This window comes from Zophobas morio, unplaced genomic scaffold (genome assembly GCF_036711695.1).
Source record: "Zophobas morio isolate AGI-343-1 ecotype UQ-CSIRO unplaced genomic scaffold, CSIRO_AGI_Zmor_V1 ptg000019l, whole genome shotgun sequence".
NCBI lineage: Eukaryota > Metazoa > Arthropoda > Insecta > Coleoptera > Tenebrionidae > Zophobas > Zophobas morio.
Window position 1 is genome coordinate 785,880 of NW_026972124.1, and position 12,222 is coordinate 798,101.

At 34.5% G+C, this 12,222-nt stretch overlaps 1 protein-coding gene across 3 annotated transcripts; it reads left to right on the plus strand.

Moving 5' to 3' along the window:
* The first annotated feature begins 1,102 nt into the window (after window positions 1–1,102).
* LOC135131203 (uncharacterized) lies at window positions 1,103–6,003 on the plus strand. 3 transcript variants are annotated; one of them, XM_064058803.1, is made up of 6 exons: window positions 1,103–1,244; window positions 4,353–4,978; window positions 5,041–5,112; window positions 5,187–5,378; window positions 5,464–5,532; window positions 5,588–6,003. In XM_064058803.1, exons 4-6 carry the CDS (start codon window positions 5,217–5,219, stop codon window positions 5,885–5,887), a joined length of 531 nt encoding a protein of 176 aa, XP_063914873.1. In that variant the 5' UTR covers window positions 1,103–1,244; window positions 4,353–4,978; window positions 5,041–5,112; window positions 5,187–5,216; the 3' UTR covers window positions 5,888–6,003. The 3 variants fall into 3 exon arrangements, with proteins under 3 accessions (XP_063914873.1, XP_063914870.1, XP_063914871.1); XM_064058800.1 differs by having other exon boundaries at window positions 5,208–5,378; XM_064058801.1 differs by lacking the exon at window positions 1,103–1,244 and having other exon boundaries at window positions 3,732–4,978; window positions 5,208–5,378.
* Window positions 6,004–12,222: the final 6,219 nt, after the last annotated feature.

The following is a 12,222-nucleotide window of genomic DNA, read 5'->3' on the forward strand; positions in this document are numbered from 1 at the left end:
AGAAAAAAAAATAACGAACGTCTCTAAATATTAATTGAGAGAAAATAATACGGACCACTGACAGTGAAACTATTTTCAATCAATAAATAAATCGTAATTGAATGTTCGATTCAGATTTCGTCAAGCCACGCATGCGCACTGGACATTGATCGAATTTTCGAGTGATTATTCGATTATTTTAAACGATTATTTCGATTCATTCGATTAGTGAAATATGTCGATTATGCCCAACACTAGTGCAAATAGCACAATTAACTGCCACATGGTGGCGGTCATCTTAAGCTCCCACTAGAGACCCTAAATAAGATATTTAGGGTCTCTAGCTCCCACAACCTAGAAGTAATTTCACCACTAAATGGTACAGGGGCGGGGCTTAAGTTGCGCGACTTGTAGCCGGGCCATCAGTGGCGTAACATCGATGCATTGAGAAGGGAGGCTCGGCTGAGTTGTACTTCTTTCAAAAACAATTAAAAAAGAGCAATTTCTACAAAAGAATACAGACAACCATTTAATAAAAATAAATTAATTTGTTTGTTAAAAAAATAGACTTCCGTAACGAATAAATTATGATAATCTATCACACAAAATTTGGTATTTTTAATTATTAAACGAGTTTATAATGTGAGGGATTGTAGCATGAGTAAAAAATTTCACGAACCCCTCATTATAAACCAGTATCATATACTATTTTATAGCCGACTAGTCTTAAATCAACAGTTAAATCTTTAGATAAAAGCGGGGTTAAAACTCTGAGAATAAGCAACCTATGACTATAATTATATGGTTTTTAATTTTCTGGCACAATTTATCGATACCGTAAAGTTGGATTATAATAAGGATTAACGTTCTGTCTTTAACATCGAAGTAATAATCACAGTTCATATTCTAGCCTAATTGTCGTTTATAACTAGAGCTTCGACTGCACCGTAATTTAACAGTTATTATTGCTCACTAAAAATTACCTTTTTACTTCTTTTACTTACTTTTTTATTCAACTCATACATCAAATACAGCACTAATAATAGTTTAAATTCTTTTTCTATAATGTCAACGCTAATAAAATAGAAAAGTGATATTTTTATTAACCGCAATAATATTTTAATATTTCAAAATCGAAATATTCATCGCCGCTGCCACTGCTTGCACGATATTTGTAAAGCCAAACCAAAACAATGTTCTGCGCACTCCCACCACCTGTACCCTTTCGTGTTGAAAGCTGCTCTACTACGATACCAGTTTTTAAGGCTCGCGTCTGGATCGGTTTTGCCCTATACTAAATACATTGAAAACATCGTCGTGGTTTCCGGAGTTGCATTTTGAAAATACGGGATATATCGCTTTAAAAAAATTATATTTCGAATTAAGAAACTTGAGTCCAGGGGACCTCCATATTTATATTCATATCTAGTCCGCAGTTTTTACAAAAAAAAATTATAAAGTTGGCCAATTTTTACACCAGATTTAACCGGTACATTGATGCATTTTTTGAAGAAGTGCTGAAGTGATTTGCATTCTGAGATAGGAGGTCCCCTGGGGAAAAGTGTCAGCTCTCTTTTGATACCATTTATAATCCTAAAAAATTCACGACTGAGGTAAATAACTCTCGAAAAGACAGAATCTGTTGAAACGAGAAATCGCCATTAAACGAGCTATGATGCCGTAGCAGAATACAGGTTTACTTAGATTCTGGTTTGGTTGCAGACTTAATTTAATGTGGACCTTGTCCACCAGGGGGAGCTGTTTTTACTCAGCGATTTATCGGAATAAAATTTTGATATCGCATTTCCGATTTTACAATACCATTTCGGTTTTTAGAAGTGACAAAATAACGTATCCATCTTTTTTACTAAAAGAGTAAAAAAGATGGATACGTTAAAAGTTAGTTATAGTAAAGTATGTTTTATTTAAGAGATCAAAAGGTATTTACAATCCTCCGCAGCTGAGGCACATATAAATCTGTTTTATATTAATTATTTTTTATCCTTTATGAAAAATAAAATTGAAACGTGTTTTATTATATATACTCTGAAACGTCATTGAGTTGTTGCTGAAGATGAAAGAAGTAAAACGATGTCAAAGTTTTGTAATCATAATCAACCTACGCCGATATAGGTATGATTAAAGAGAGATGAGTTGATGGCAGGTAGAAAAGCATATTATCTTCTGTAGGACAGTAACAGAACAAATCGGGTTAGCGACTTTCTATCCAGACTGTAATACTCAGTATAATTTCACAGCACACACTTGTTAAACCGAACCCATGCAATATTAATATTTGTAAATGCTGCTTATTTTAATTATATATTACTAATCCCTTAAAAAATGGGGCATACAGACAACCAACAAAATTTAAACATTTCAAATTTTTTGACCTCCTGTTCAGTATTATTTCAGGAGCCAAACAGCAGCGATAGAATTTTTCTAATTTTGGAAACATAATTTCTGTCCATATTTTTCGATCTCTAAATATTGTTTCTATATGGAGGTCATTCTTATCTCCACTATAAACCACAAAGTAGCAAATCTCCTTTTCACAAATTTCCAGTTGACCTTGAATCTAAAAATGTTGTAGTTTGAATTATGACGGGAAAAGGATTAATGTTTCACAGCTTATAACATACTTGATAAAAGTATTGATGATTTCGTTTAAGTTGGATGTTTTTATTTCAATTCAATAAACTTATGTGTTTTTTTACTGTTTGTACAATTTTTTGTGCTAATTGCACGTTTTGTTTTTTTTTTTGCGTAGATAAAATTTGTCACGAGCCATTATTATAAAATAAGGTGTAACAACAAAAATATAGTGCAAATAATTTGTAAGTGGACGACCGAAACTATGTTTTAGGCAGACACTGACAAAGTGGTAGTAACATTGGCAACTGTTCCAAAACTGAGTTTTGCCGAAAAAAGGTACTTTACGTGCATTTCAAACAATTACATTCATAGGACTCTACCATTTCTACCAGCCAGATGTAAACAACCACCTACAATAAATTTAACAACTTTTGTTTGTCACCGGAAGTGGGACTGGTATTGCGGACTGAAATTATCCCTTGTACACGCTTTCGACTCCATTTGAGTAGCAATTTTTTTCCGAATTTAAAATTACGTTCGAGCTGTTGTTCAAGCCTAAAATTTAAAATTAAATCTTTCCGAAACAGTATGACAAATATGTAGTGAACAAAAAATATTTACACCTTATACAAAAAAATGAGGTTTACGATGCGCAAGCATATGATATACGTAAAATTAAAAGTGCAAGTCAAAGTTAATATGCATAAAAAATAGCAGCTGCTTCTATTAAAAATTTAAAATTAATTATTTAAATCCTTACAAAACGATATACTAACAAACAGTTTAAGCAAAGTCAAATTTTTAAATAAACTGCCTTCTGCCATGCAGTTAGCCGCCAAAATAATTAACATGAATATTTTAGTACTTACATAAAAAACCACCGTTGAATGCTTAGAATTACTTGCATACAACGTACTAATGATTTGCGTTGAAGAAAGTAAAAAATTTTGTTATGTGGCTAATAGCTTCAAGGACACGTTATTATTCATTTTCAAACGATTGCGGCTAATAATTTTAACAATTTATTGTTATTTACTTGGTAAATATATTTTTATTTTTATTACTATTGTTTTGTTGCAAACGATAAAGTAAATAACAAAACCAAACTCTTATACATTATTAAGTTTAAGAAACATTTTCCGCCAAAAATATTCTATTTGTAATGAATGGGCATGTCCGACAGTGCAGATAGTAGGAAAATAATAAAAATATTTACTTATACCGGAAATATTGTTAATTCTCTTATTTCAAGTTTAGCCTACAAATGTGGAAAATCCCTCCCGTTCGTAAATAGTACCTTGGCGCGACCAATTTTTGCTTTACATGATGTTCCTGTAATTCAGACAAACGACACATCCTTGATAGGAATAAATCACATATCTACAGATGATTCCCCGACAGTAGGAGGTACTTTAATATTTACATATATTTAATATATTTACCGAAAACAATTTAAGTACGGAAACAAAATAAATAACTGGAAAGAATTAACTGTAGCCAAAATAGGAAAATGAATCAGTGAGTTTTACATCTTTCCGGTTTTGAACGGTCAAGGGTAAATTCAGGTACCCGGGTTTTGTTTGCAACTATTATGGCTAGACAGGCACTGCGGCTTGTGTACTAAAACTTATTTCCGTACAGTAAAATGTAGAATTCTACGGATCGGTGCTGCATTTATTCACATTTTAGCAATTCACTAACAGGAGGCAGCATCTCCCGGGTCGTTTTATTCTCACTTTGACCAGGCAGATATTTTGCCTCCAGACGGCACCCTTAAGCGCCCGTTTTATGAAAATTTATGAATGGAGTTGAAACACCTTACTTATACCACCGTGCTCTACACTCATGAATACTGATGATAGAATGTCATAACTACTCATAAGCATAAGTCATAACCTCAAAACCATAACCAATGCGATAAGCGATAACCAAAGATATTACATAATTGTGTAGGGCCTGCCAAGTTGAGTGGGAAAATTTGAGCCGGTTTATCTATACCACTTCAATACACTTATAGACCCATAAGTCTGTCTTCGTTTCTATATCTCTCTCGTGTTATCATATTGGGCGTACATAAACCTATCCTTATGCTACAACTAAATCTCAAGGCAGATGGCTCTGCAGTCGCAAAATTTCTGTCAACTTGTAACACATTTGAAAATTGAAAGAAAACAACTGCCGGACGCCATCCGCCATTACAGATACCCCTACTTCTAACGGTGTTCTGACGTATGTGTGACGCACGCACAGGTGTGACGCGCTGCGGCACATGAGCAATAACGGTAATAAATTTGCGCGATTTTGAATTTGAAAAATTTAAGTGTGTGAGTGCGAATACGTGTCGAACACCAACAAGAAGTAAATACCTACCGAAAATTATTTGAAGGAACGCCATGACGAGAAGGTAAAAAATTTTAGCTTTTTATTGCAAATTTAAATAAAACAAATAATGTATTATTGTTGCAGATATTGTATTATTTGTGGCAACAACACAGAAAATGCGAAGGCACTGCATTGTTTTCCTCGATCGCTTGCTAGGTGAGTTTACAAACATTGAAGTATATTTAATTTAAAAATTATAAGTAAGAAAAAAAAAAAAGAAAAATTTAAAGCAAAATCATTTTAATTTTTAGATTACGTGAATGGGGAGAAGCACTAAAAATCGAGAATATAGAAAAAAAGTGAAAGCACACTGGAGAATTTGCAGTGAATACTTTTCCGCAAATTTTTACGCTAACAATTGGTCAGCAACTTTAAATCGAAATGCAGTACCTTCGCAATACATCCAAACTTCCGAGACTGAGGTACTAATTATTAAAGAAAAGAAAATAACTATTGTGTGAAATTTGCTTCGTTTTGTTTTTTGTATTAAATATTCATGTTTTTTAGATCATTGAAGAGAATGTGCTGCAGCCACCAACTGTGACACCCCCAGTTCTTCCGGTCGAACCGTTAATGGTACAAACTTATAATGTCTTTGTATGCAATAATGATTAATTGATCTTTGTTTCAGGTTACAGATGAAGACATACATTTTTCAACACCAATTAAAGTTCCCTCCACTCATCCTGTTCCATCGACATCAAAAGGAAGTGCTTCTCTGATGTATGATACTTCTATGCTCACTTCTTTGCATGAAACGCCTACTTCTTCTTGTTCTTCTATTAATTTTCGTCAAAATGCGACGATTTTGTCTACTAACGAGTCCAAAGCACCATCGATTAGTAGATCTTTGTTTAAGAAATGTGATCTCAATTTCTCGTGGAAAAGGTGTACTCCACGCGAAAAGAAATTGAGATCCATACTTAAATAAAGATTTTGATTTCTAGTTTCTGTTTTATTATTAAATAAAAATTATTGTGATATCCTCGCAGTTTCAATAATTTTTATTTAATATAAAGCAAGAGAATTAGAAGATTCCTTATTTATAATAATTGGTATGTCATCTCATTTTAATCATATTGTTAAGCTATTGTATAATAATTATATCAACAATACCACTGCTGTTAGATACCATTATATGTCTGCTATTAAATTTACTAATGACAAAAAGTACGTGTGTTTTTATTACTTTTTTTTAAGTAGTAAAAACATATTTTGTATCATCATAACTTCTTAATTAAATTATTTTATTAACGTATAATAATATTGCATTATACGTTAGTAAAATAATTTAATTACGAAGTTATGATATACAAAATATGTTTTTACAATATTTTGAGAATGACTTTGAATCTCCCGCCAAAGGCGCCTACTCAACAAAATTTCAAATTTCCCACAGTTTCCCCTACTATCTTTCGTCTGGCCCTCTATATTTGTTACCTTCTACTAGTTTAAATTTTTACACGGGACTTGGCAGTCTGGAGGGGGTAGTCTGTGTTGTAGAATATGATTACAGTGCATATTCTCTCATTCTGTCATACGTCTGTCTCATCTAAAGAGGTTTTATATGTATAGAGGGAATACAGTGCTCATTGTTTTTGTAGCTCCTAGAAATAATAATTTTTTGGAGGGGGTAAGCAAATATATTTTGATTAAAAATTTAGCATGCTTATCATTACTTTAAAACATCTGCAAGATTTCAAAGCACTATGTTTTGCCGATTCAAAATTAAATTGCAAAAGATTTTATAATTTTAATTTTTTTCTGGACATTTCAGGTAAAAATTCAACACGGAGTCATAAACTACATGTGTAGGATTATGTTATTTCATACAATTTAAAACCCATTTACCATTTTCCCCAACACGAGTAGCTAATTCTTGAGGTTTTTCCAAGCGGAAATATGCGAATTTTCGCCCGATGCTAACACGTGGTGTAAATTGACAGTTCATGTCAGGATTTTATTCGTTAACTGGTTCTAACCCAATTTAACAGTTTGGATTTTAAAGCACTTGTTAGGGAATTTCATGAAATTTACTGAGTCAGGACTCATCCTTTGTTTATCAAATTATAAATAAGTTTCTGGATACTTATACATAAGTGTTACATTACATATAACACTTCTTAATTCCTCACACAAGATTGCTAATAGTTCATTTACGGCAATAAAATTAACCTAACGTTGTTCCACTCTGGAAAAAAGGACCGTGGAAAGTGCGGTAGAATTCATAATATCGTTCCCCTTAGGCAGTTATCATCGTTATCATCATCACATCACCGAGACATATTTTCTCGCAACGTGGAAAATTACACCACCGAGAAGCATTTCTCGCAAAGTTCGATGCATTTTGTGTTTATTTATCATGTGTTTTGTTCGGGATAAGCTGAGGACAGTTCACAATATAAACTCTCAAAGCTAATTGTTTTAAGTAACCAATCACTTGGATAATGGCATAATTTAACATAATGTAAATTCTTTGTTTGAATCGTTGATAAAGTGTGGCATAATTTAACATCATATAAATTTTTTGTTCCGGCAGCGGCCATGTTGAAAGAGTATTTTCATGGGTGATGGTAGGCCTGCATTTTATTCCTTTGATTTAGACCATTGTTTGCACAGCGCCACAGGATTGATCGTATTTCTGGGAGACATATTTTTGACGCATTCTTTGAAAGACGCACTCGTTCGACGACATTTTGAACCTCCAGATTGCCTGCATGTTCTTTATGTGTTTGTTTGGGGTAATGTATAACAATGGCCCACAATCCAGTTGAATAACGTCACTTTTGAAAATTAACCAATAACTCGAATGAACATCAAATATTAAATATTAACAAAGTAATTTTGTTAGCTTTGCAATTTTTTTCTATCTCGCAATTTTAGCCTCAGTAATTTTCTTTGCTGTATAATTTAAATTGAACATAAATTTTCATGCGCTGCAGTTCCTAATCTCACGTAATATTTTTGTCTGCACAAGTTTTACTTCACACCTTCTTTGCTGTTTTTTTTTTACCATGTAAATATTTTGTTGATTAATGTTTCCATTATAGCCCCTAGAAATACATAGTAGCGTCATTCATTGTTGTACGAGTGGAGCAAATGCAGTTGGTAACGCAAAAAATTCCCCTGGTTTGGAACCAAATTGTGTCAGCAGAGAGTTGACAGCTCGTAAACCGTTGTTGTCACGTGGTCTTGGCGTGGTCTTTTTGTTTAAAGTCACTTAAATGTCAATTAATATAACTAATAATTATTAAATAAGACGTTATTGATTAAATTTTATATTTTATTCAAATTTAAAATCCATATTTTGTATATAAACTACAAACTTTAAAGCCAACATAAAACCATTTTAAATTTTGCGGTCTGTCAAATGGTGTTAATAATTTTTGTTTTTATTAAGTTTCCGCCATGTTCGCTCCACGGTGACGCTACTATGTATTTCTAGGGGCTATAGTTTCCATCATATAAATTGTTTGATGTCAAATCTTAATCTCAGATAAGAATTACTTGCTGTTTAAAATTTCAGGAGAGTGTATGGCGAATTTACATGTAGTTTAATGCTCTTATCTATACCGTGATTTCCAACCACGAGTTTGCGACCGTACGGCCTGTTAGCGCGGCACGTTTCTTCTTTAGATAGAGGGGTGCTGGGTGCCATGTGCTTGCAGATAGAATAGAATTACCGTAGTAGTGGGAGAACAGCCACAACCAGGAGCCCCAAACTCCGCTCGTGCTACAACGCTCCACCTGTGGGTAATTTCGCTGCGCTCTATAATGAAATTGATATGGTTCGATCGCCACACTCTTATAGCGTTCTGGTGCGGCTGCCGCTGCATAGTTTTCATTAAAAATTTTGTTCTCTTGTTGACTTTCATAATTTTAAATTTGCCGCCACACGTCCGTTATAACTTGTGTATTTGCATCCAGTTACTTTAATTCAGATTTTGCTTTGTTTTATGAAATTTGTAATATTCAAATATTTGCATTGATTCAGAACGTTCACCCGGCACAACTTAGTCGCAGCTTTTTTTTTTTTTTTTTGTGAGTGGAGAAATAAATGATTTTGTGTCCTCCATATACTTTGTGTTTTATTTAGCGGTACTTTTCCAACCTTGGGGTGCACCACTTGCAGAACGCATTTCGCCACAAAAAAAAAACACAATGTAAGGCACCATTTTGTTAGACGATCACAGCCAAGGCCAAATTTTCGAATTTTTTGCGGACTTTCAATTTTTTCTCACATGTCAATATAAGGCGGGATGTTTAGATAGGATTTATTCGAAAGAACTTTATGTTGACGTCGTAAATTTTTTGGGGGGACTAAATAGATATATATTGATAAAAAACTTACCATGCTTACAATAAATTCAAAACGTCTGCAAGATTTCAAAGCATTCGGTTTTGCAGTTCCTAATTTAATCGATCAAATAAATTTTATTTTTTGAGTCACCTGTGTAAGCAATTCTAAGAAATATGAATGCAGTGATAAATTACAAGTACATCCTCATCATATTTTGCATATTTTAGATAGGATTTATTCGGCAAAATTTTGAGATGACAAGATCAATTTTTTTGGGGGAATAAACAGATATATTTTGTTTAAAAATGTATCATGCTTATGATAACTTTAAAACATCTGCAAGATTTCAAAGCATTCGGTTATTCAAAATTAAATTGCAAAATTTTGATATAGGTATAATGTTTTTTTTTTCAAAAATCTGGACGTTGTGATAACCCAAACTTCCCGCCTCAAAATTTTGACCTTGAAACAGTTTGAAGGGCCCGCGAAAAATTTAAAAATTCAAAGTTTGGCCTTGGCTGTGATCGTCTAACAAATAGGAACCTACGTTGTGTTTTTTTTTTTGTTTTTGAAAAATGGCGGGAAGACGTTCTTTCATACAAGTGCATACACTGTCGAGAGCGCAAGAAATGATAGACAAAATTAGGAGCCTTCCTAAGGAGGAAAAAGAAACGAAGAACGACAGACGCTCGATTTGCCCTTCTGGCGAGTCCGCAGGGCCAAGGCATCATCGGTCTTCATTCCCCAAAACCCCCTGGGGTTTTATTCACCGACATATTACATGTCAAACACCTTAAGATATGTGAAAGAAAAACACTCGCGAATTGACAGACATACACATATGAAAACCGAACAAACACAAGACTTACACATATGTAAATTGGATGGCAGAACCCGAATCATTATGAGAGTGTGGCGATCGAACAAAATATAGAACAAAATATAGCAATTTCATTTATGAGCACAGCAAAATACCCAGAGGGGGCGTTGTAGCGCAAGTAGAGGTTGGGACTCCTGATCGTCACTGTTCTCCCCCACGACGGTGATTCTATCTACACCAACGCCTGCTCACACGCATCTCTCCATTACGAACGTGCCCTGCGAAACGAGGCGGTTACGATCGCAGATCCGTAGTGGGGTCCCGACTATTGGGCCAAGTCGACAGCGTTAAAGACCCGCGATCGCCCCCTGAAGCTATACAACACCCGCGGACTTGTGCAGGTGACGCGATTAATCCCGTCAGTTTGAGAAGGAGTCGCGCGCCCCACGTACACTACGAGTTATGTGTTATTTACCTTTAATTCTATTTAAATGTTCAAATTCTATGACTCTAATATTAAATGACAACCGAACAAGTGTTAAAGTTTCAACAAAGAGCAATACACAACATTTAAATTCGCCACACACTCTTACGAAAATTCAACAACAAATAATTCTTACTTGAGATTAAATATGGACATCAGATAATTTGCAGGACAAAGACTTTCATCAACAAAATATTTACATGAGCAAAACTTAGCAAAGATTTAAAAAAACAAAATCTGGTGTGAAATAAGCTTGTACAAATTAAATATCATGTTAGGTCAGAACTGTAGAGCATGGAAATTTACGTTCACTTCAAATTATACAGCAAAGAAAATTACTGAAGCTAAAACTGTGAGACAAAGACAAATTGCATGAGGTGAAAGATTGTAAAGTTAACAGATTTACATGTGATTAATATTAATTCGTGTCCAGTCAAGTTATTGGTTAAAATTCAAACGTGAAATTATTTAGCTGCATTGTGGGCCATTATTACACATACATTTCCCCAAACAAAACACATAAACAAACATGGCAGACAATCTGCAGTTGCAAAATGGCGTTGGACGAATTCGTCATTCCAAATAATAGGCGTCGAAAATATGCGATGCAAAAATACGATGAATCCTGTGGCGTTGTATAAACGATGTGCTAAATCCAAGGAATAAAGGCACGTCCCCCCAAGACCCACAATGTTGTTATTTTGTTCAATAGATTCAGTTAAAATATGTGCTCGATTAAAGGAAACAAATGGACGCTTCAAAATGGCCGCTGCCTGAACAAAGAACGGTGAGAATAACAACTCGTTTGCCGCCATCCAAAATACAGATTTCACAAATATAGCTAAATAAAGCATGGCCCGAAATAAAAATCACTTCCTGTAAAGCCCTACTGCGATGGATTTTAAATGAAAGGTAAAAAAAAAACGAGATTAGTGGAAAAAACGCACGCGTCGCTGTGTCACGAGGTCAGAAGTATCGTCGGGGCTTGAAACTCGCCGCCAAACAGGTGTTCAAAACATACCTCTCCAAAGATGCGAAGATTTCGACACGGCTTACCGCCAACAGGAACACAAAAACCTCGTCGTAAGAACGATGAGAAATCAGGAACACCCAATGGCTCAACGGGCTGCTAGATTTTCCAATGGAACAGATCAACACTGGAAAAACAAAACACAACAGCAAAAGGCACAGAATAATTCACAATTAAAAATACAACCTGTTGCTCGAAGCGCTCGAAAAGAAGTCGACCGTTCGTTCCAAGCGGTCAAAGCGAAGTGACCGTTTTTCAAGACAATACCAGCCTCGCTTTGCGCACGTCTGTTTCTTTGGGGTGGTTGGTTGCCAACCTCTTCTTCTTACCACTAACCGTTTCTTGTGCGCGCGGAATTCATTTGAAATTTAAAAATTCGAATTGGATCCTTACAACGTTTCAGGTAAAAACTCAACACGGATTCATAAACCACCCGTGTAGGACTATGTTATTTTATACAATTTAGTACCCATTTACTATGTACAATTTTGAAGTGACGTTGTCACATTGATGGTGGGACCAAAATTTGGTTAGCGTTTCACTATCTAAATACATATGATATTCGTAATACAAATAAACATAAAATTTGATAATTATCGGTCGAGTAGTTTCGGAGATTATCTGTCTAATAA